Source organism: Calonectris borealis, chromosome 1 (assembly GCF_964195595.1).
Source record: "Calonectris borealis chromosome 1, bCalBor7.hap1.2, whole genome shotgun sequence".
Classification (NCBI taxonomy): Eukaryota; Metazoa; Chordata; class Aves; order Procellariiformes; family Procellariidae; genus Calonectris; species Calonectris borealis.
The window spans coordinates 139,608,840-139,632,653 of NC_134312.1; the positions used below are offsets into that span (position 1 = coordinate 139,608,840).

The following is a 23,814-nucleotide window of genomic DNA, read 5'->3' on the forward strand; positions in this document are numbered from 1 at the left end:
CTGAAATGCTCTTAATAGTGTGATTTTTCTTTATGCTGTGAAGCTTGACTCTGGTTTGCAGAGTTTGAATCTGAACTCTCTGTATAACCATTGCAGTAGACATTGAAGGTGAAGAAATGATAATATGGTACTTGAAATAAAGTGGTTTTGCTAACAGAGCAGTGAACATTGTCTATTTATACAGGAATAGTGGTTAAACCTCTGCTGAGTTTACTCCATAGCTTGATGAAATAGTTTCTCGCTTGGGAAGGCAATGTGCCCGTCAAATCTTTAGGCTGGTCAGCTTGGAGAAGATTTAACTTTCTGTAGTTTAGAGTAGTGCTTTTGACATTGTCTCTGTGAGCCAGTGACACGATGTGAAACAGTATTAGGACCTAGATTCAATAAGACGGAAAATAGGATGGCATATAAATAAGTGAGGCAATTGCCTTGTACAGTAAGAAATACTGAAAATATTTCTTGTAATCTAACCATGGCTTGGCATGACCTTGCTCTGACACCATGACTCAATGACACAATCTTATTCCTCAGGAGAAGTGGATTTTTAAAGGCTATTATTAACTTCCTGTGGGCCAAACAAACAACTGGAGAAGAAACGGGGTCATTTGTGGTTGTTTATTTCTTTCTATTCCTGACACTTCTCTGCCTCCTGATTTTTCCTAGTGCCTGGAGCCCTGCAAAGAGTCCTGGGACCTGAAGAAAAACCATTGCCAAAGCTTCTGTGAGGTATGTCAGCCCACGGGCACTCTTTCTCACTTTGTTCTAGCTGTCTCTTCCATTTAAATTATTAGCTTCAAGGAGACAGCTAGCAAACATGGGATTTTTACAGTATTCGCCTTCATTTGAATGGGTACACATGTAACAATCTAGCCATATTAAGTTTGAGTTTAAAAAAAAAGATTTTTTTTTTCTGACCAAATGATTTATCTCAACTTGAAGTTTTAAGGCGTGATCCAGCCACACTCACATAGCTTCTCTCAGAAGGTGCTGTTAAATCCCTCCTGTAAGATGCTATTTCTCCCATATGCCCTTCTATCTTTTCTGGCCATATGTAAGAAAGAGTACCTTTGTTTAAAAAATAAAATGTCATTGTGTGAAAGTCCTTGTGCAGGGTAGCTAGAAAAGATGGCTTTCCTGTATGTGAAAGTCAATCTGATTTCTAAAAGAATATCTCTCCAGGAGTAACTGAATTGTGGACTCCTAGTTCAGAAGACTACCATCAAATATACATAATTATTCAGGAAAAAGTCTTTGGAAAACTGTTTCTGAGTCATGTTTCAGAATAACCTTGTGAATAAGCAAACCTAGATGAGTTAAACTAGTACAAAAAAAGAGGTGGTTTTATTGGATTTAAAACATGGCTCTGCCGAGTTGGTAGAAGTCAGCTGTTACAGTTCTTGAGTGTTTTTTAGTACAAAATTAAAATATCATCCCAATAGAAAGTTGCTTTATTATAACTAAATCAATATAAAGATAAAATTTTATTCAAGTCTATGAATGTGTATGTTTATGAAGATTTTCAGCTTTTCCTATAAAAAAATAGAAGTGACCTTAATTGATATATTGATCTCACTGATATACAGATTTAACTCCTCCCTCATCACTGCGGGCACTCTTTTTCTGGTACAAGAGCATGTCTTATGTTTAAATGATTTTAAGCATCATGAAGATGATTAGGAAAAGCTGTAATTTCAACAAAAAAAAAATTAGATCCAACTATGTGTAAATAGGGATTACTGGATTACTGATCAATGTAATTGCATTAGAAGACAAAGTAAAAATTTCTTATGAAAACCAATTCTTGTAAGAGTTCTTTAACCCAGATTAATTGCTTCCTCATATACAAAACTCTAGGGTAGTATAGTAAAGCAGTTTTAGTGGATCTAATTTATGTCATTCTCGTATATTACTTCTCACTCAGGCTGTATGTTTCCAGATATGGGTGAAAATAAGTATAAAATTGGTTTAAAAGGAAAACATTTGTAGAACACTGTTCTATTGTAGTTAAAAACAGTAAACATCCCTCTTTGATTAGTGTTTTGTGGTTGAAGCTAAATTTAGAACTTCAAAGGCCCGTAATGAAGAGCAGCACATTTAGCAGCTAACTGAAAAATGAGCTGCGAAATAGGGTGAGGAGGAGAAGCCTTGAGGACGTATTATGCCTCAGGGAGCTATAAAGTTTTTAATTAAGTAGCTGCAAATTTGTGATGTTTTAGGATTTGAAATTAGCTTCACACACACACAAAAGCACGGGGCCACTTTCCTTTCTCTCAGACTCCTGTATGCTCCATGGACATTGTTTGATTGAATTAAACGAGGCTGTTTCCCTTTGAGAGTGTTTTCAATCTTTTTGTATTTTGTAAAAATCTGGAAGCAACAATTTAGCTTTGTGTTTCTCAAGGTCCCTGCTTGCTATGTTACTTCTTATCTGCTGAATGAATGTACCAATGTTAAAGGAACCTTATGTGTGAAGAAGAAAAGGAGACAGTTTACCTGACTCCTTTTTTTCCACAAATTCAGTTTCCTGCTGGTTTAGCTTCTTAACTGGCTAACCATGGGATCAGATGCATTCCAATGGGGGGGAACATCAGGAGTGTATGTCCAAGGATCACTGGGATTAGTAGGAGATATAAGGACTGCTCATTTTGGCAGCCTTTAGGCCAGTTAAGCCATAACACCCAAATGCGTCCTTAAAAGCCTGATTCAGAAGTTCTGGACCATTCTGTAGGACACGATGGGGAGAGGTAACGTAGCGGCACATACTTGGACCACAGTGACTTTGGAGAATAAACTGACACGTAGTGAAACACCTGGGCCTCCATAATAGTGAAGTCTTTCTCATTTTGCCAGAAATATGACAACAGTAAAAATAAGAAAGTAAAACATTTGAATGTGGAAGGAAGTTGCAGAAGTTACATCAATAGTTGGATGGAGAGTGGGTTATAATTCCTGTGTAGGCTTAGGAATCTGTAAATCAGATCTGTCAGAGTGGAAGGTTTTTGGTTGCTCTGAGATAGAAAGGCAGGCTATAGATAACCCCAGTTACATGGGTTGCCCATCTACAGTTCCACCAATCTCTTGGAGGGAATCACTTTAGCTGTTTTTGCACCAAACTAAATAAAGCACCAGATAAAAGAGGAGATGAAATCCCTATGTCACACACAACACTCTCCCTAGGGTGCTAGATGCTATTTTTAATACAGTTTTAAGTGAACCTTGCAAACCTCTGAGTAGTACACATGCTATAGAATGTCTATGCGTTGAAGCAACCTCTCGTATATCTAGGACTTGATTTCTCAAAGAAGCAGCATTTACTTTGATCTTTAATCAATATATTTAATGCTTATTTTAACCTGTATTTTCTGTAGATCATTTTATCAGAAATTTAGTTCCAGTTCCATGAAGAGTTATACAATTACTAATATGCTGGCAAGGACATAAAGATGCTGCAAAATCTTCTCTTAGCCAACTCAGTTCAAACAGTGTAATGAAACAAGACTTCACTTATTTATCTACAGTGGCATTACATCAGATATTGTGGGTAAAGTATTATGAAGTACAAAGGGAGGAATGTGGGGTAGTCCAAAAAAAAGACTGTCTGACCATTGCTTCCCCTTTGTTTTGGGAATGTTTTTAATCTATCATTGAGCAACTTTGTAGCCAGCCAATGTGAGGAAAACAAGGGAAAGCTGGCAGATATAAACAACTTTATTCTATTAAAGGTGGTGGTCTTACTTGAGGGAATTCATCATTCTGTACTTGGAAAGCTTTTTTAGAAGTGGCTTGAATATATAAATCTAAAGGGATAGTCTTGCAAAAGCTGAAAATCTGAATTTTCCTTTAGAAGGTCTTGGAAAACATAAAACCTTTTTTTTTTTTTTTTGTTCCTGTTGAAAACTTTATACAATTCTTTTGTTTTCCCTTTAGCCTCTTTTCCCCAAGAAGAATTATGAATGCCTAACTAGCTGTGAATTCCTTAAGTACATCCTGTCTGTGAAGCAAGGGGACTGCCCAGCACCTGAGAAGGCCAGTGGTTTTGCAGCAGCCTGTGTTGAAAGCTGTGAAGCTGATAGTGAATGTTCTGGAGTGAAGAAATGCTGTTCCAATGGATGCGGTCATACGTGCCAAGTTCCAAAAAATCTGTACAAAGGTACAGATTATTAATATGTACTCGTACTGGGCTAATAACTTCAGGCCATAATAAAGTCTCCTAGAAAACTAGGACTTTCATTTCATAGGACTTTCTGTGGATGGGAAGAAAAAGGAGAGGGGCCTGTAGAGACAGTGGCTGGACACTGAAAGAATGGAAAGCCAGAGGAAAATGTTGCTCAAGTTTCTGAATTTTTTTCCCCTTGTGAAGTCCATGTCTGGAAATCTGTGGAATGTAAACATGTGGCTATTATGAATCATCTTAAGCAGAACAAACTTGCCAATTTAGGTGAAATCTCACTTAATTTGATGCAGATGAGAGAGAATGCAGCAGGAAAATATTTAACGATAAATAGTTCAAGTCCTATTAATCACAAATAACACTTATGTTTATAAGCCAAACAGGTGAGACTACCAAATAGGAAGTGTGAGATAATCTGGTAAAAGACCAAATCAATGCAGTATATTTGGCATTGGTGTTCTTAATGACCTAAGAACAAAATAGTGAAAGATTATAATAGCCACATATATACATTAATTCATATTTAAATCTAAGGCAATCTTATTCAAAAAATTTTAATTGATTTGAGTCCTGAGATTCTGTGAAAAAAGGTTTTCCTTGACAACCATCGGCAAGAACATATAGGCTATGAAATGATTTACTTAGACAAACTCCAAATTTTAATTTGGAATTAAAAAAAGCTTTATACACGGAAATATTCTGAAAATATGCTTCTAATGCAGAACAATGAGCATTTTCTTGTTCCACAGAGTTGGAATGTTTTGTTAGAAATCCATTCTCCTTGCTTCAGTGATAAAAAATAAATATTGATCGGTTATTCTTCTGTTAGCGTGGGCTCTCTGTGGAGAGCTTAATCAGCAGAACTATGAACTAAGCTCCAGGCCTTAGGTCTGAATCCAGACTTATTTCCATCTGTGGATGGAAAAATGGTAAAATATGTGAAGGAGATGGTGATTTTATTTTTAAGTTCATTGCTTTAACTGAAAGGTTGATGCATCTTTTTGAATGTCCCTGGTGATGAGAATGTATGTCAGAAATCATGTGCTTTGACTTTTGAATCTTGTCTTTGAGTGTACAGGATGGGCCATCAGGAAGCACTGTCTTATTCACTTACATAAATGGAGAAAATTTGGTCTAGAACTCATAGAGGTTGAGTAAACATAAAACTGATGAAGATAGTACTCAAAGTATTTTGAACAGCAGGCAATACCGTGATCCAGATTTCCAGCGCAGACGGGAAATCCTCTTGCTTCCAAGATACTTCAGAGCAGCCCCTTTAAAACTATAAGGAATTAATACACTCTTATACACAGCACCTTTCAAAATGAAAATTATTAAAATGGATCACTTAGTTATTTCTTTCATCTTCTTGAGACAAATGACCAGAGTGATAAACTGGCACTCGTATTCTGCATGTAATGATTTACATGATCAGGCTCCATACTATAACTACAAAGCATTCCAGTAAATGTAACAGCTGGAAAAGGTAAAAACAAAACAAGCAAGCAAACAAACAAACCAATGAAATAAGACGACATGCTCTTGGAGAGGACACAGGATATGACAGGATATGATACACTGCGCACTGGAAAGTCTACTGCTGTTCAGCCTAATTATACAGGAACAGAACTAACCTTCTCTAACATCTTATCACCTATCTGCAGGAGGTGCTTGCTTGTAAGAGCATATATGTCTCGCAGAGGAAGGGCAAGCCCAATACTGTACTGCCTTCTCAGCTGATGAATTCAGCTAATTAGCCACTTCAACCTGTCTTTCTGCAACAAAGGACAAATAGAAGCGGAACAGGCTTGCTATTCATTTCCTCCAGGGGTAAATGACCTTGCTGTCACTAAGGAAGAGTAACCTCTGCAAGCATGACTAAGATCCAGGGAATAAGTTTAGTACTTATTCTTATCATTTTGACAGCACTCACAGCTAGAAAATGAACTCAGATTGAATCTAAGAGTCTGCAGAAGTTCCTATAGTTTCACTGTTGATCAAGCTCTGGAGATTAGTTACAACAGCAGATAGAAAACACCCATCTGATTTGCTGGATTTACAAACTGGGTTTGCCCTTTAGTACTAAGTGCTAAAACCCATTCCTAAAATAATATTAATGTAAGTACACTTGCACCAAAGTCATACATTGCAAATGTTGTTGGATTAACATAACAAGTCTAGTTACTTGTTATCCTAGTTGTTTATTGGCTTGCATTCGCTATAATCTTCAAAATGTCCATTATCATTGCATTTTTTCATCTCTGTTGGGAGTATTAGTAATCAGTTACATCGTCTTCACATTTTTATTTCCCTTTACTGGAGTTATCAAATGTTCTCTCCTACTCTTCTGTCATCTGCCTCATCCATCTCCTTTACATTGTCTCAACTAGTGAAGGACTTCAGAAAGTGTCCCTTCTCCATGGCCTACCTCACTTTTTTTTCTATATGGACATAATGATGTTATAAATAACCGTAAGTGCCTAAAGTAGGTTTGGTACTTCAGTGATAGAAATGGGGACAATATCTCTGCTTAGAAGTAAAACAATTTAAAAATGCAGAAAAAAAGGAAGGAAGAGAAAGGGATGGAAAATGCTTGATCAGGTTTGCTTTGTCTACCATGCATGTATGCATCCCCAAGCAAGGACAAAGACATGTATCATTTTCTACACTCAGCTGATGACAGCTGAAAAAATTACCCATTGCCTTTTTCCTGTTCAGAAGTTAGTGGTCTCTCAGATGTGATGATACACGTACTTGTGTGAACTTCCAGGACCCCTTTTTAACAAAGATTTAGGGTTCATGCTGTCTAAACCAGCCTAACTAATTTTGTCTGAAAGGTGTAAGGGAGCAATCCATACAGCAGACCAAACTGCAGATCTGGGCAAGATAAATTGTAAAGAGAAGATTATATCATTTAAAGGGTATGATGGTATGACAATATCATAACAAGGTGGCTGGAGCCAGATGGTCATCCACAGTTTAAAGGCTCTTTTCATGCTTAAAGAAAAATAGTTTTGTATTAAAAAAATAGTGTACAATTTTAAAGGTGCGCATCTCTGAGTCTTTGAACCACTGTCTTTCCAATCGTACTGACACCATGAATGTACCCTTTACTGTCCAAAAACCTTCCATGGAAACTTTTTGAATGCCTGGGAAACCGACATTTAAGATACAGATTCTTACGATGGGCCAGTGTGCATTTATTTTTCATGGCATGGTGATGCATGTGCCATCTGAAAGACACCTTTAGAAACATTTTTCCTGGGCACTAGTATTGCACACATACAGCAATCAGTGATTTGAATTCTTCAGTTAAGCACTGCAGACTTCAGAGGACTAATTTGTTCCATCACGATGAAAGGGCTGACCATTTACATAATAAAAAGCACATTGAAGAGTGATTGGATCTACACATCTGGATATGAAATTGATGGTGCTGGTTCTACAAAAGTATTTTAAAATGCACTTGTGCTGTGCTCTCGTTGTTTGTGCTGCTGCGCTCCATCTGCACGCAATTACCTAACAGCAGAGAGGCTGAGGTACTTGCAATCAAGTGAATCCAACTGCCCCTAATGCAAAGCAGATGGAAGTTTTCTCAACATGCAAATTGTAGGATTATTGTACATCATAATTAAAGAAGGATTTTCAAATGTGGAAATCCAAACTGACATGTTCTGTGATGTTCGTTGTATTAGACTAAGACTGCTGGCTGTTGAAGGATATCCAGGGTTTAAACCAGATTTAAGTACTGGATTTTCCTCAGGTTGATATTAGGTTTCTTCAAGGGCTACAATATCAGTTTTTATTTACTTATAGCTAATTGTATAATCAGCTTTAGGAGAAAACCTCTTAAAATAGAAAAGCAGTTTGTTCACCTAAGGAAATTTTGCACTCAGGACTATCTGTGGCAGACTGAGTAGGAAACAATTTATCCAACCAACACATACAGCTGGACTTATGTGGACACCCACTGAAATGACAAAATAACTAAAGTGCATACGATAACTTGCTAAGAAGGTTTATATGTCAGCATAGAAACCTTATTTGTGACGTATCCTGAAGATGCCAAATTTGAAGAGCTGTTTCTTCCTTCAAGCTACTGCAGATGTTTTCAAAAAGGTGATGTTACCAGCAGCAGAAACAACAGAAATAACTGTCCTTCAGTGTCACTGTGTAATAAGAAATTACTGTAAAATTTTAGAAAGACATCTTTGTTTCTGAAATGTAACAGTTGAACAATATACATGAGATATAACATATCTATTCCAAGATGCCTTGGAATTACCTTTCCTATGTCTTTAGGAAAGAGTGGAGAGTGACACATCATACAATACAGCTGCATGTCAGTCAATAAGATCATGCTGCAATGGAGAAGGCAAACAGCTTGCTTAAGTATTTCAGACTAATGTAAGACGTGTGAAATAGTCCTGTTTCTCTGGTCTACGCTGGAAAGAGCTTAGACACAGTCTGTGTCCAGTTTAGGCTTGACTCTGGAGAAGGGCTGTGGGCCAACGGGAGAGTTTCCAGAGACAACTGCAAGAATGATCAGAGGTCTAGAAACACTGATTTAGAAGGAAAATGGGAGTGCACTGTGGTTATTGACTGAAGAAAAAAACATTCAGAGGCATGATAACAGTCTTGGAGTACATAAAAGACGCCTCCATAAATGAAAGAAAGAATCTGTTCTCCACGATCCATGAACATCGTGGACAAGTATCGAGTTTAAGATGCAGTGGAGGAGACTAAATAAGATAGTGAGAAAGCTTTCTAATGGTAAGGATAGGGAAGTAGTGGAACAGATTACTATGTCATGCTGTGGAAATTCTGTCATTAGATGTGTTTAAGGACAAATTAGGTGAAAAACTGAACAACAGGTATAGCTGATTCTGCTTGGGATCAAAGGGATCTTTCTCCAGGTTATCAAAGCATATTTGGAAAGTGTTTTCTGTGAGATCAGTTTTAGCTTACAACTTTTAGATCCTTTAGTTTTTAAATGAAATAAAGAAATAATTTTGAAGATTTTTTTAAAAACAAGTTTTACTGTTAAAAGAGATGGGTCAGCTGTGAGCACTTCTGAAACTCCCATGCTCATCAGCCTATCCATTCCCCCCTTTTTTCCTTCTGTCTGACCAACAATGTCCTTTTTTTTTGAATTATTTTTTTATACAGCTTCATCTACATATGGTTTAATTGCATCTTGTAAATTACTCACATATTTTTGTCTGCATGTTTCTATTACAGGTGTACCGCTGAAACCCCGGAAAGAATTAAAATTCATAGAACTTCAGTCTGGAGACCTGGAGGTGAAGTGGTCTTCCAAATTCAATATTTCCATTGAGCCTGTGATCTATGTTGTTCAGAGGAGGTGGAATCAAGGAATCCATCCAAGTGAGGATGATGCTACTATCTGGCAAACTGTGGCACAGGTCAGTTCTTTGTAAAGCGATATGGATCCCTAGCTTCCAGACCATGATCTAAAGGTCCTCTTCAGATAGGAGAAGAGTTAGATCACTTACAGGTGGGGAGGCTCGTGCAGAGGAATCCCTTTATAGGGTCTCTCTCCAGGTCACGACAGAGCTTCAAACAGATTCCAGATCGCCAAGGCCTTACTTCACTGCTCAATGAACTGTTTTCTAGACTTGCTCAGGAGAAATGAATTTCAGTGTTTTCATTTCCAGTTTTTCAGTTATAGAAACATCAAATGCTTTTGGTATGTATTGAAAATGACTTCATAAAAAATGTGTGAATATATCAGTAAAGAAGTAAATAGTGGTTTCCTTGTCCCCAAAAGAAAAAATACTCAGAGGTTTATGTTTTCAAAATGAGTTTATTTTGTGGGTTTGCTCTCTATAGATAAAAATCTATAGAACTAGCTGGAGGCTTGATTTTCATAAGGCCAGTGAGTGGCACTTTCTTGTAAGCACATACTTATGATCTATTCAGATGGGAATTCCAGAGTCTCTGAAAGCCACAAATCTCTTGAAAAATGTAGAATTAGATACCAAAACCCATTGAAGGGGGCACGTAAGAGACATAGTCCTTTTGAGGTCAGTGGGACTCAGTGCACAGTCTCCAAGGTATGACTTGGGTCTTATAAAAAAGATAAGAAATACAATTGGTGAACAGGCTATTTAATTTTTTAAAATAAAAGAAAGAGTGAAAAAAAGACTAAAAACCTTATTCTTTGTAAAGTTGTTTTTTTCAGCTGTTACCCTCCCAATTCAGAAAAGACTATGATGTCATGCTCTTATCACTCAGTGCAATCCAGACTGAAAATGTAAGATTCATGAGCAAATGTTTCTTAACGAGAAGCAGCCAACAGAGCATAAATTTTCACTTAGTTCCTTCCCAGTTTCAATCTGTTTTTTAACATGCTGACAGTCCACCTGGATGGCAGAGTTCCAATCGTTTATCTTAACTGCTTCACCCTCATCCCTGCTGACAAGAAAAGTAAAATGCTGATTTTGAAAAGACTTGCAAAATGTCATTATAGCTAGGAAAAAAAGGAAAGAGAGAATAAATAGAGCCATCCACAAAATGAAGTAAGGAGTTTAAATTCTGTGACGATCTGTGTTCATTCTCAATTCAGATTGTGTAGGAAAAAGCGATCTTAAAATAATGTCAAGCGTGTGAAACTGAGCACTCAGAAGTGAAGGTCTTAGCTTCAATGTGGTGCTACAGGGGGATGTCACCATGTTAGAGTCTTGCTCAGAAAAAGCCACCTGCAGCAGAGTCTGGCATGAAACCGTGCTTGTGCAAGCCCAAGGGAACGTGCACACCTCCAAACCTGATAAAGTTGCAGTGACTTATTTATTATCTCTCAGCTGAGGTGCAGGTCTTCAATCTGCACACTCCATATTCAGCAAACAGCCTCCTGCCTTTGCTACTAGGAAAATACCACGTAGCAAAAATGAGCCAGATCTGAATTATTCCTCACTGTTATCGTGCCATGTATATGTGCTAGACTGTAGAAGCCCAACTCTTCTGGCTGGTGGATCCAGACTACAAAGGTAGCACAACACTGTGCTTTTTCTCATCCCAGAAACAGACCTCATGCACGTTTCTGGAAGCATGCACTGTATATGCTCCACAGTAGTGGAGCATATACGAACCTCTGCCTTCTTGCAGTGGATGTACAGCAGAGAGCATTTCAGAAATGTGTTCCTGTGCAAAAGTGATAAGAATCCTGACAGCTGCCTTTCCTGGGGTCTGTTACACATGGGCAGAAGGCGCTGAGTTAATCTCTGTGGCAGTAGAAGCCTCCTCCAACTGACATCTTTCTGAGAACTTCGCTGTCCCTTCTGCATCACAAGAGACGCGTGTTTGATTGTGTGATGGACGCCACTGGGGATGTCAGTTCAGAACAAGCTTCAGGATGTCTGACTGGCTTTGTGAACTGTGTATACCTTATGGGACATACAGGCTGGGCCCCCTTGAGGGGTGCTAGTAATCAGAATTTCTGTCTCTATAGAGTGATGTAGCTCCATGGTGTTTGTAGTTTTAGACATCCCACCAGGCAGTCAAATTTGTTAAGTGTGGCTGCTTGCAATAGAATTTATTTTGCAATATCAGCAGCAAGGATGAATATCCAATTTGACTAAAGTGACTGTGTGCACAGCCTCCAGGCTTTTCTTGTCCATATAACTGAGACTTTTTTCTTGTATGATTCCAAAACAGTGGACTATGAGACTTTAATTATAGGCAAAGGCTGCGAAGAGCTCAGCCATTTGACTGAGAACTCCTGGGGCATCTCAGTCCAGGGGAGAGGATGCTGGCTCTTTCATCACTCTTCGACTTAAGCTACAAAGCATGTAAAAAGCAGTCAAAGATCAAAAAGACTATGGGCGAGGATCTGAATTTCTCTATGCCTATGCCCATACATAGTGTAATTATGCAAAGTTATTGTTTGCATCTTCTTGTAAGAAATTTCATAATATTTTATCAGACTTCCTCATTCAATATTCTATTTTTATTATCTGTCCAAGAAGAATCTTAGAATCATAGAATAGAATCATAGAATAGTTTGGGTTGGGAGGGACCTTTAAAGATCATCTAGTCCAACCCCCCTGCCATGGGCAGGGACATCTTCAACTAGGTCAGGTTGCTCAGAGCCCCGTCCAACCTGACCTTGAATGTTTCCAGGGATGGGGCGTCTACCACCTCTCTGGGCAACCTGTGCCAGTGTTTCACTACCCTCATTGTAAAAATTTTCTTCCTTATATCCAGTCTAAAACGACCCTCTTTTAGTTTAAAACCATTTCCCCTTGTCCTGTTGCAACAGACCCTGCTAAAAAGTTTGTCCCCATCTTTCTTATAAGCCCCCTTTAATTACTGAAAGGCCGCAATAAGGTCTCCCCGAAGCCTTCTCTTCTCCAGGCTGAATAACCCCAACTCTCTCAGCCTTTCTTCGTAGGAGAGGTGTTCCACCCCCTGATCATTTTTGTGGCCCTCCTCTGGACCCGCTCCAACAGGTTGAGAAATGGGGTTATAATTTTCAATAACTTTATTTTAAAGTGTTTACTTTTCAAAAAGACTTGCTGTTTTCTATTGCCTTTATATAAGCTAATTTGCAAGTAATTTCTCATGTCTCACATAAGTTTTTACTTGGTATTGAAAAAATAATTTTGAAAAAGTTTGTTTCCTTTGTATTGTATTGTGTCATCAGGTCTTTTTTGATGTTTTCTTTTTAAGGAGGAAGGCTCAATCTATTAATACGTTATTTATGTAACTCTCCAAGTATATAAAGAAAGCAAACAAATTAAGAACAATTTTAGTTATTTTTCACTTCAGGAAGAAGGGATTTTGTTTATTTTTTTTACTGCACATTTTTGGGAAAACTTGACATAACTAACCATTTGACTAATTTCCATTGGTTAATATAAACACTACAGGAACTAAGATGCTAGTTAGCCTAGTTAGCTATGATGTGCAGTGCCCTAAGTGGTTATGCCAAGTTTCTTACGCTACTGTTTTTTAAGGTTTAACCAGCTGGGCAGGACTATGCTGCTGCACTATCCCATGAGAATACTGTATAGCTTGTGAACAAACTTATAATTCTGTTTGGTGCTAATGGTTTCTAAAAATAATAGTATTACTGTTTCCATTGGAAACTTAGTTAATCGTAACAAGTTAATTAATGAAGTTAATTAATTCAAATATGCCAAGTCAGTTATTTTCAGACAGAACACATCTGTGTTGTGTGAATGGATGTCAAGTATGTGTACACACACATATATATGTACACATATGGGCAGACAATAATCAAGATTACTTATTCATTTATTCCTTTATTAAAACAGATAAGGAGCTGTATTTACTGCTAGCTTGATTGTGACAAACCCTAGTGCTTCACCTTGGAATTGTCTAAACTCTGTGGACAACTAATCTTTTTTAAGACTTAAAGTTTCTGAGACACCTAAAGTTCTAGTTCTGACAATCACAAAAAGTTTCTCAGCTCTTGACAGTGAGAAATTCCTGCTGGAGCTAACCACCAATCCTGTACAGTAAAAGTTTATTTCTCCATCTCCCAGGAGAGGGCTTGCTTTGGTAAGCATTATTAGAGAGTGCCCACGTTGTGTGGGATTGCAATCACTCAAAATAGGAGAGGTCTGCTGTCCTTTGATAGAGTTGTGGATGCAGCACTGTCAGGTTTCTTCCGTATCAAAGGAAACATAAACTCAGCTCTTCTGATACCCTGGATGGTATCCCTTCATTCTCTGAACTGCAAATTCTTTTATCACTGTGCGTTGTTTCAAAAGAAGGTGTAGAGCTATGAACTCAGCAGAGTAGCGCTGTCCTCTCCTATATCCATTAAACCTTTGCACAACAGAAAGGAATCCAAGATTGATAGTGTGAAAGAAAGGGAATGAACACAGTGAAACAGTCCATTGATTACTGTAATACTACTCAGCATACCATGTAGTGGGCTTCTATTAATATAAGACAGATATTGAAAGGACTCTGAATATTATGATCTCAGCTCCAAACATACTAAGTAGTGAGAACTAAGCGAAGCAATTGAAAAAAAAAAAATCAATTTACCATTAAGGTAGTATAAGATATCTCAGTAGTATTTAGCTCTTTCTTGAAATTTATTAAATCTATGTAAAGGTTGCTTAGATGTGCCAAAGTAGTTTATAATGCAGGAGTTACACCTCATGCATGCCATTGAGTTTAACAGGAGCTTTGCCAACAAAGCGAATGATGAAAGTAATAGGCCCAAGGCATGTTCAGAAATTAAAATAATTTTGGTGATACGGATTGACAGATTATTTGATTTTACAGTATTTCACTGTAAGGAAGATTGACACAACTGAAATCCTTTCTTTTAATCAGTCCTAGCAGAATAACTGAGCTGATGCAAAGATTCCTTAGCTGAAGAATTTGGGGTCAACTCTATTCAGATTATGCTTGCCTTGTAACTGAGTTCAGCAAATCAGTTTTTAAAAACCCACAGTGTTGTTAATTACAATTAAATATTGATCCTGACCCTGATCTCAGTTGCAGCAGTCACCTGAATATATCCTGGCATTTTTTTCTGTTAATATAGTGATAGTTTATTTTACTCTAGTTCACCGTCGTGTCTTATCTGTAAGTTCTTGAGTATGTGGGCCTGCATGCTGGAAAAAACTAGCACATTTGAGTGCTCCATAAAATGAAAATAATAGTGAAAGTTGGTTCAGTAGGCTTTTTCTTCCCTAGGGGAACCCCTTCATTGGACGGGATAATTCACTCTACAGGTAATACAAAAGCTAAAAAAAGGAAAGAAGGTGAGGCAGACAATGAAAGCATTGGGACTGCTGCCCCTGCTTAAGCTAAAAAGACAAATACAGCCATCTGAAGGGAGAAGGACTCTAGTAGCAATATGTGAGGAGCTCAAAGTCTGCAACACTTACCAGTCTGAGAGCAGTCTATAGTGCAATTTAGAAAGGCTCTCTTTCCTTTACATGCGCACACAAACGAGGTATCAGTTTCCCTAAATTTTGCTTGTCACCAAATGAAGAGATTAAGTGCAGGATAACACCTACAAATTTTATTGGTCAGGGCTCTAAAAATACCGTTGCTGGAAAGCTGAAACAACTTCCTCAAGTTCTGGCTGAGTTAGGTCAGCAGCTGCTGCTTTCTTACACAGATTGGAAAGAGCAAAAAGCAGAAATTATGCTGTGCCTTTTTTGGGAAGTGCGTGGCATCATTGCAAGTAACACTGAATCCTATACAAGGATGGTGAATTTTTAAAGTTATAGGAAACAGAGCTTGTGAAAATAAATTGATGTCACTACATTTTTGATGGGCTTGCATGTTTGGTCAGTAATGATAATCAGTAATGATTGTATAGTATATTTAGACATATACAGGACATTTGGTTTAGGTTCATGTGTTACTTTGATGAAAGAATTAAATTAAAATGCAATAAACATGACATCCTAAAATAAAATGAAAACTGGATAATTGAGAAGTAATTGCAAAAGTAAAATCCACAACAAGTGGATGAGTTTCTCATGAGTTCTACAAAAATGCTATGTCTTCTGTACTTGGCAGTGATTCAGGAGTTACCAGGAGGCTGTGTTCAGTTCTGGTGTATATACCTTGCGAAAAATAAGAAACAGTGCAGAAGATAGCTCTTTAGAAGTTTAAAGGGAAAAAAAAGAAAGCAGGGCTCAGAATTAGAGCACATAAAGCACCTCCTACTGAAAGGGTTCAGAGTGCATCTATGCTTATTTCGTATTTCAGCGGTTAAGGCACTCCCCACAGAAGGTGGAAATTGAACTCATGACACTAGCAGTCTCGGTGGGTGTTGTTGGAGGAAAGGTCATCTCCTATGACCTGAGAAAGGTCTGCAGGGAAGAGTTAAGGCTGTGAGTGTCTTTTTGACATAAGTGCCGAAGATCTGAAGAAGGCTTACATTCATTACCTGAGGGTTTCATGTTTCCTGTGAACCAGAAGAGGTGGCTTCTCACAGTGCTGGTTTTTGTGAAGCCATTTTGGACCCCTAATTCTCTGAGAATTGAGAATTGGAGAAATGAGTCCTGTGACCTGGGGCAATGAGTTCCCTGAAACTTCAACACCTGAACAGCCAGGCCCTATACACTGGTGAAGGTTGTGATAACTGGAAAACTAATTTTGTGAATTTAACACTTCACCAGTTTTCTAAAGGTTACTTTTTTCCAGAATAGACCTGCAATGCACTGTAAAATTGGGTGGTTATATGATTTTGTTCACAGCTGTAAATGCTTTGCAGTGCAGAATGATGCTCGGAGTCAGGTGAGGTGGTTGCACGCAGCCTGCTGACGCTGGTGCGTATTAAAGTGCATCCCCTACTCTTCAGTCTGACTAACGGGTGTTGCATGGGAGACGATAGCACAACTAGCCATGTCAGAACAACGAATGTAAGTGTGACATTTTCCCCACCAGACTACAGATGAGCGGGTTCGGCTGCCGGACATCCGAGCGAGCAGATGGTACCAGTTCCGTGTGGCAGCTGTGAATGTGCACGGGACGAGAGGCTTCACGGCGCCCAGCAAGCACTTCCGATCCTCGAAAGGTTAGTTTTCATTCGCTATGTCTGGTGCTCACCTTCCACGCACTCACACATGGAACACAACCTGATCTGCCTTCTTTTGTGGCAGAAGGTTTTTAACAGGTGGGTTTTTGGGTAGTTTTGCCACCAGCTTTAGAAATGGTGTGAGATTTGTTTGAAGTCGTAAAGGAATTAAAGGTTAAAGATGTCATTATTCTTTTATCAGTAAAGGGTCTCAATGAATAAACCTCCTTTGAAACATTTTCCGCACGGTTGGTATCAAACATGACCTTGACCATGAAACATGAAGGAACTGTGTGTTATTCTGAGAGGTTTCTCTTATTTTTCTTTTTAGTTGTGAGAAATATGTTGCTGCCATATGTTTAGCAGAGTATTGAAATATTTTGTTGCCTGTATCTAAATAACTGTAGCAGTATTGTTTTGATGGAACTGCGGGCTCTCTTAATATAACCTTCCCCTTGCTAGCACTAATCATAAGGGCTCAAGAATAAAAAGGGTATAAATGCTAAGTAGCATGTTTCTGTTCATTAGAAAGGCATGCCGGACAATCCACAGAGTATTGTAGGATTTTTTGTTGCCATTTCTGGTTTTGCAAGGGTTTGGGTAATAAAATAACTTTGAAAACTTTTTGAGTAATAAAATAACTTTGAAAATTATTTCTGTACCAGTAAATGGTACTTGAGGGATGGAGGAGACGGAAACGGATCTCCCATCCTGTGAAGTTGCTGGCATTGTCCCTGGTGTGCATTTGACGCACGCGAAGCAGAATTTTCCGGGATGACTCTCAGATATAGCATAGGAGTTAGCACAGGCCAGAAACTATTCCCGACAGACAGATGCTCTGGATGTGGTCACCCTCTCTTAAAGGCAGTCGATAATGTGGGCATAGCCAGACCGTGCTAGTTGACTAGTGCCAAAGAATGAGATCTACCACTCTTCACTCTACTAATAGAGGTAGCTTCTAATAGAAAGACTTGTCTTTGTTTTAGTAGTGACAGAATCTTTACACTGGTATAATGCATACTTTGAGGAATGCATTTCCTCCTCTTTCTGCAGATAGAATTATCTTGCAATACAGGCAGTTGCCATCTATGGGTGCTAGCTTTTAGCTTGCTGTTTGGCCATAGTCAGTCCTAGAAAACTTATTCTGGATGCAGTTATAGAGGCATGCAAGTGCTTTTGCTGGTATGGAAGGTTTAATTACTTACTGAATAAGTATACATTAGACTCAATCATTTTTTGCTGCTATAACCACATTTGTGGTAGGAAGGTTGGCTGGCATAGCTATCCCATTACTGATGTGACCACAAACCTTTTCAAGTATAAAAGGAGTATTATTTTAAGAATTTATTATGCTTAAGTAGCATATCATTTCAGTCATATCAAACTTACAGTTCCTTTAAGCTGTGTTGAGCTTACTGCAAGGACTCAGCAGCAGCAGCAGCTTTCTCTTTGCTTTTCTTCATGAGTAGCACTTCAGCAGATACAACACTGTGTTGCTGAATTTGGCACCAACTTTATTTTAAACTCAGATCATTGTCAGTTGTTTTACTGAGTTTGTAAATATTTTCCAACTATTCTACCTGGAACCACTATAATTGCAATTACATAAAGGTATAACATGATATCACTGAGGTTTTGGCTTGAGCGTGACATTTTCAGGCAGGATTTGTGTTACTTACCAAAAAATTCATCTCCTACTGAGTGTGCTAGCCACAGGAGTATATTGTTCAAAATACCTACACTGGTAATGAGTATAAGGACATCCATGGTAAGTCATACTGAAGGACTCTTTAGCTCAGTATCTGACCCCAGCCAAAAGTAGATTTTTGGAGAACAGGATAAGAGCAGGATAAGCACTTAGGGATATTTCTTCAGAATAGCCTCCCAGCTGGCAGTAGTTTGTGTTTCAGGAGCTTACGGTTTTGAAATGATTACATGTTAGATACCAGAGTCCTCTTTTTCTGTGGTCTCTGCAGCTACCCCTGAAGCACTTGCTCTCCTTGAGTGCTGCTCACAGCTGTCTGGTGGTGGTGGGAGCACTTTTAGGACTTTGTGACAAGGACAGCAGGAGCCAGTAATACCTCTGCATGTTCTTACCTAATAAACCAAAGTAACGGGATCTTGATAACAGCAGAAAGTATGTAGCCAACGTTGTTCAAAAGGCTTCTATAACCCTCAAAATAGCAGTTTTCAAATCTAAACTCCAGCCCTTGGCAGAGAATCATGAATTGCCAGACAAACAGCAAGGAGTTCAGTTAGCTGTCAGCTTTGTCGTCAAAGTCATCCTACTCTGGCAGCTCATTTGACAGTTTTAGAGGCTTTGGTATTGTCAGCGGTTATTATAAAGATACCATATTTGCCAGGTGAAACGTGTAGAAGCACCAGGTGACACAGATGAAGACACTGCTAGGTGCTGACTGTAAGGAATGATACTGGGATGCTTCAATCAGTATCTCTTAGCCTCCATGTCCCTGAGGAGGCGCTTATAGCGGTAACAGCTATAGTGTCATATAGACATTTAATTACTACTTCGGAGTAGTGGGAAGTGGCAGCCCCTGCCTGGCAGAGAGGCAAGAAACCGCTGCTCAGATGTGCCTAGTTTTTTGAGTGCCAGCATCTACTGGCCCCTGCTGAGCTCCTACAGGCACATTTAACCTCCTGTTTGGAAAAGGAAAGCGGACTTTGGCACATCACCTTTGGAAGGTTGCTGACTGTCTGTGCTACGTTTGTGTGAAGTGTGGGCAGAAATTCACATTAGTTCTTGTACAATTCACCCTGTTGTGCCAAGACCAAGAGAAGATTATTATCTTCGTCGGACTTAACAGAAGTTTTCTTCAAAAAGAAACCCTTTGATCAAGAAACATGACAGCAATTCCTAAGACAGTTTCTCACTCAAGATGCTGAACTTTTACCAATTGCTCATAAGTTATAACGAATAGCAAATTATTTGGGTTTGGTTTCTCTTTAAAGGAGGACAAATGTGATATATAATCTGAATCTAGGGAGGAGTATGGCACCACAAAGTCTCTGTCACTAAATATTTTAAGCTGTTAAAAAGAACATTCAAAAACGTTGCTGCTGTAATTATTTGGAGAGAGAATTTTGTCTGGTTACCACAATACTGTTTTATACTATTTTGTGGTTTTTTGCAAATGCAAAAAATGTGATCTCTAAGTAGACAGCAAAGTAAGTTTTGTTTTATTCAAAATAATATTGTCTTCTGAGCTATGTAATTTCCATTAACTTTTTTATCACTAAATAAAGCTCCTCATTATCCAAATTAGTTTAATTTCCCAGTCATGAAAAAGATAAAAACAGGAAAACGAGTATTTCGTCAAGCATTCCAGCTTCCCATTCTTCATCTAGTGGTGTTTTGAGGTTTTATCTACTGCAGCTTTTGATGCTCTTATACTGTAAACATTTGAGGTGAAGCTTTATTAGCTGTTTTACACTGCCTCATGTGTTCATTTATGCCATTAATCTGTAAATAATAAATAATCAAAGTGACATAGCTGAGATAATTTATGAAATATTCAGAGCTTAAGCAGAGATTTCTTTTTATGCTGTTTATTTCTTATTTATAAAGGAAATGAAGGGTTTCATGTGCTTGTCTGGCATGGCCTTTCACAGGGAATGAAGTGATGCTTCATTTTGCCAAAATGCGATTCCTAAATTACAAGAAACACGTATTATACTACGCCTATCTGTTTGGAGTAGAGTGGCCAGAAGATGAAGTGAATACTGCACCTAGGAGAGTGGGTTCTTTCCTAGAAGTAGGACTCTGACATATATTTTCAGATTGATACTGTCAGCTAAAATTGATCAAAACTTTCTGCTATTTTGACAGTGGTTTTCACTTCACTTTTCAGGGTTTTTAAATTGCGTGTGCTTTCCTTTTGATCTTCAACTGAGTGGCAACAATTTGCAATAACAGCAATAAATAAAGCTAACAGAATGCCTGGCAGAACATTTTTGATCCCCAAAGATACAAATATATTCCTCTTCATATTTTGACTGGGTCTCTCCAAGCTGCTTCATTTTCTCTGGAAGCAGGAGAGAACTGTTCCTGCAATCCAGGAATGAGTCTCCTTGGATGAAAAGCTTCCTGTGCTTTTCTCCCATTAAGCTGGCACTGGATAGCCTAACCCAACTGGTCAGAAGCTGCTCGGCACTAGTAATACAACTTTTAATTTGTTACATTTGGGTAAGTTTTTGGGCTATTTTTTTCTAGCTTTTTATGATTTATGGTGAGAGTGAACTCTTAGTAACAGAGACTGCAGTCAACTAGAGGCATCAGTGTTAGGCATTTCCATATAATACATTATCTTGCTGGTCTGTAGTTAGGTACTGTGCCATTTTCCGAGACAAAAAGAGGCTATAAGATGAACACAATGAGCCCAAACCATCTGATCCTTCTACCACTGCTAAAGGTTTTTATCTTCAACATGAAGGCAGTTGCTAGCATACACGGGATAAATTGTCAAGCAAAAGGAAGCAGACAACATTGTTTTCACAGCACATAAGTACCATGCTGGATGTGATTTCATGCATACATTACTGAGTGTTAGTAAAACCAGAACAGACACCCACTCCCGGCAATAAAATTCTTTCTGTTGCTCCTTTGGGACCAATGATTTTTTTATACTGTTGCACAGCTGGTTTATGTGTGCCATTTCCATTGGGCAAAGCCAGTCCCCCCGCTTATGCCTTGGAATTGTTTAATGGTTGGAAACTTGTCTGTAGAGCAGCTTCAGCAGATTTTTAGAGTTGGAAGGTCTAATGTTTAAAAGATAGCAATGGGAGATCCATTTTAAGTCAGAAAAAAAAGCTCTATAAAAAAGGGTTTAAATTAGAGTCAAACTTGCTATCACTTTTACAGCTCAGAATGAGAATTCCGGTTCCAATGTCATTATTTTCTTCTCTGACATATATTCCAAATCATTTACTGTTTTCATTACAGTTGCCACATTTAAAGCCAAAGTGGATGCATTGCAGCAGCATGTGATGTGATTCTTGTGTATAGCTTGCTCATACTGTTTTGTTAAGGTTGCAAAGTGCTTCCAGATCCTATTGATTGAAAGAATTTTGTAAAATATAAATTGTCTATTGCTACGTTTACAAATATGAGTGTGGGAAGATGTGCATTTTGAAATGGTGATGATGTGAGGGTTTTCTTTTTTTCTTTTATTTGCAGCAAGGAATCCTCCCAGGGACTGGAGACAGAGTTTTGCTTGTGATGGCTAAGTAGCCAGCAAGACAAGAATTTAAGTCCTTTGGGTATACTCAAGCCAGATACAATCCAGACAAATGCAGTATTTACTCCATGTGCTGGAACAGCAGCTTCAGCCTTGATCTAATGAAGCTATCATTTCTAGCAGCGAGAAGTGATTTACTTGTCAGGCTGCTGAGACCAGATTTTTTTCGGATTTGAGGACAGCTGTCTGTGCCAAATTCTAGTACATGTATATAATGACTTTTATTTTATGTGAGTTGTAGTATAAACTGCAAAGGAAAAGCTGCAACTAGCATCACTCTTTCTGCAAACCAAAGAATTTGATTTAACACTCAGATAAATTTGTGTATATAAAATTTCAGAACTTTACATTTGAAAAACTGGCAGTAGTTTCCATTCCAGTAATTTAATGTTCATGTATCTGAATTATGCATGCGGGCAGTCAGTCAAAGGGATCATAGATATATGAAGCCTAACAGTAGAATGGCTGTTAGCTTTATAGTCAGCAGAATGCCAGTTTCACTTCATCGTCAGGTTAACAAACACCTTATGTATGTAATCTTTATAATCCAGTACCGGTTATTAGACCTTGAATTATTTCAGCAGGAGTTGTACACTGCTTTTAATGTCTGCATAGACATAAGCGTAACAGAGCACCTTGTAGAAGCATGACTTTTCCATTCAATAATGCAGTAGTGAAGGCTTAAAAAAATCGGAAAAAACCAACTAATTTGTTATCTGGTAACTGGCAGGCATGCGTTATGAAGGAGCATGCTCTTAACAGTTTTTTGGGGGTTGGGGTTTTTTGGGATTTTGTTTTTTTTGCGAGGGGGCTTTGGAGAGGTCTGTTTTTTTTTTTGTTGGGGTTTTTTTGGTTTTTGAGGGCAGGGTTTGAGTCGTTTGTTTTTTTTTTTCCTGTTAATAACAGAGATCACAATATCTTGCCTTGCTGCTATTCCTTCTCACCTGTTTGTTTTGCTGGTGAAACTCAATCCTTTCAAATGAGAGAAAAGATTAATATTCTTGGGTTTTTGGCTTACAAAATAATAGTTTTGTCAGTTGTAATAGTGATGAGTGTCTCAGAAATATATAGAAATAGATGAATAAATTATATAGTTGTATTGAAATACTTAATATGGAATGGATCCTCAGCTGGTATGACATGCTCACTAACTGGCTTCATATTTCAGGTAATACACTCCAAATCCAAGAAATATTTTACTGTTGTGTCTCTAGAATCAGACAGGTTTTTTTCAGATTATTAAATGCAAAACTGTAATAAATTAAGTTTTGTTCATCTTTGACATCTTACGTCCTTCTAGTTTATTATTTTCTCCAACTAAGTGTACTAGTTTTAAAAAAACTCTTCTAGAAAATATGGCACTTTCAAATGTCTCACCTCTTCATGTCTGTCAACTGCAGATCTCCTTCCTTTATGTCTTCTGCTGCTATCACCACCACCCTTCCTCCTGTTCAAAGGCATTTTTGTGGATGACATTTGCGAGGCTTGCAAAAGAGAGACTTTGAAGAAAGGGGGCACTCAGGAAAATGTTTCTGCTACTGCTGTATTATTTCACATGTATATTCCCTTTAAGAGGATGTTCTTTCTTTCCTTAACTGTAGTTACCCACTGATTTTTAATACAAAGTTTACATTCTCCCATAGCAAGGGACAAACACTACTAGGTTTTCCTTTAGATATGGATCAGTGTTTTGTCTGCTGACTGGACTGTTTCTAGTGAACACAGAAGAAATGCTACTGATAAATTAATGTTTTCAATAAACTGTGCAATTATGAAAAGTACAGGGTGAAATGCTGGTGCTATAGAAGTCAGAAGAAATGATCTATCGGTTTCAGTATGCACATAGT

At 38.2% G+C, this 23,814-nt stretch overlaps 1 protein-coding gene across 2 annotated transcripts in view; it reads left to right on the forward strand.

Annotated features, from left to right (window-relative positions):
- ANOS1 (anosmin 1) overlaps window positions 1–23,814 on the forward strand; it is a 137,904-nt gene that overhangs the window by 80,128 nt on the left and 33,962 nt on the right. For both annotated transcript variants that reach the window (XM_075135522.1, XM_075135605.1), the window contains exons 3-6: window positions 664–726; window positions 3,928–4,150; window positions 9,413–9,597; window positions 16,583–16,712. In XM_075135522.1, coding sequence (XP_074991623.1) covers window positions 664–726; window positions 3,928–4,150; window positions 9,413–9,597; window positions 16,583–16,712 — 601 coding nt within the window. The remainder of the gene's footprint in view (window positions 1–663; window positions 727–3,927; window positions 4,151–9,412; window positions 9,598–16,582; window positions 16,713–23,814) is intronic.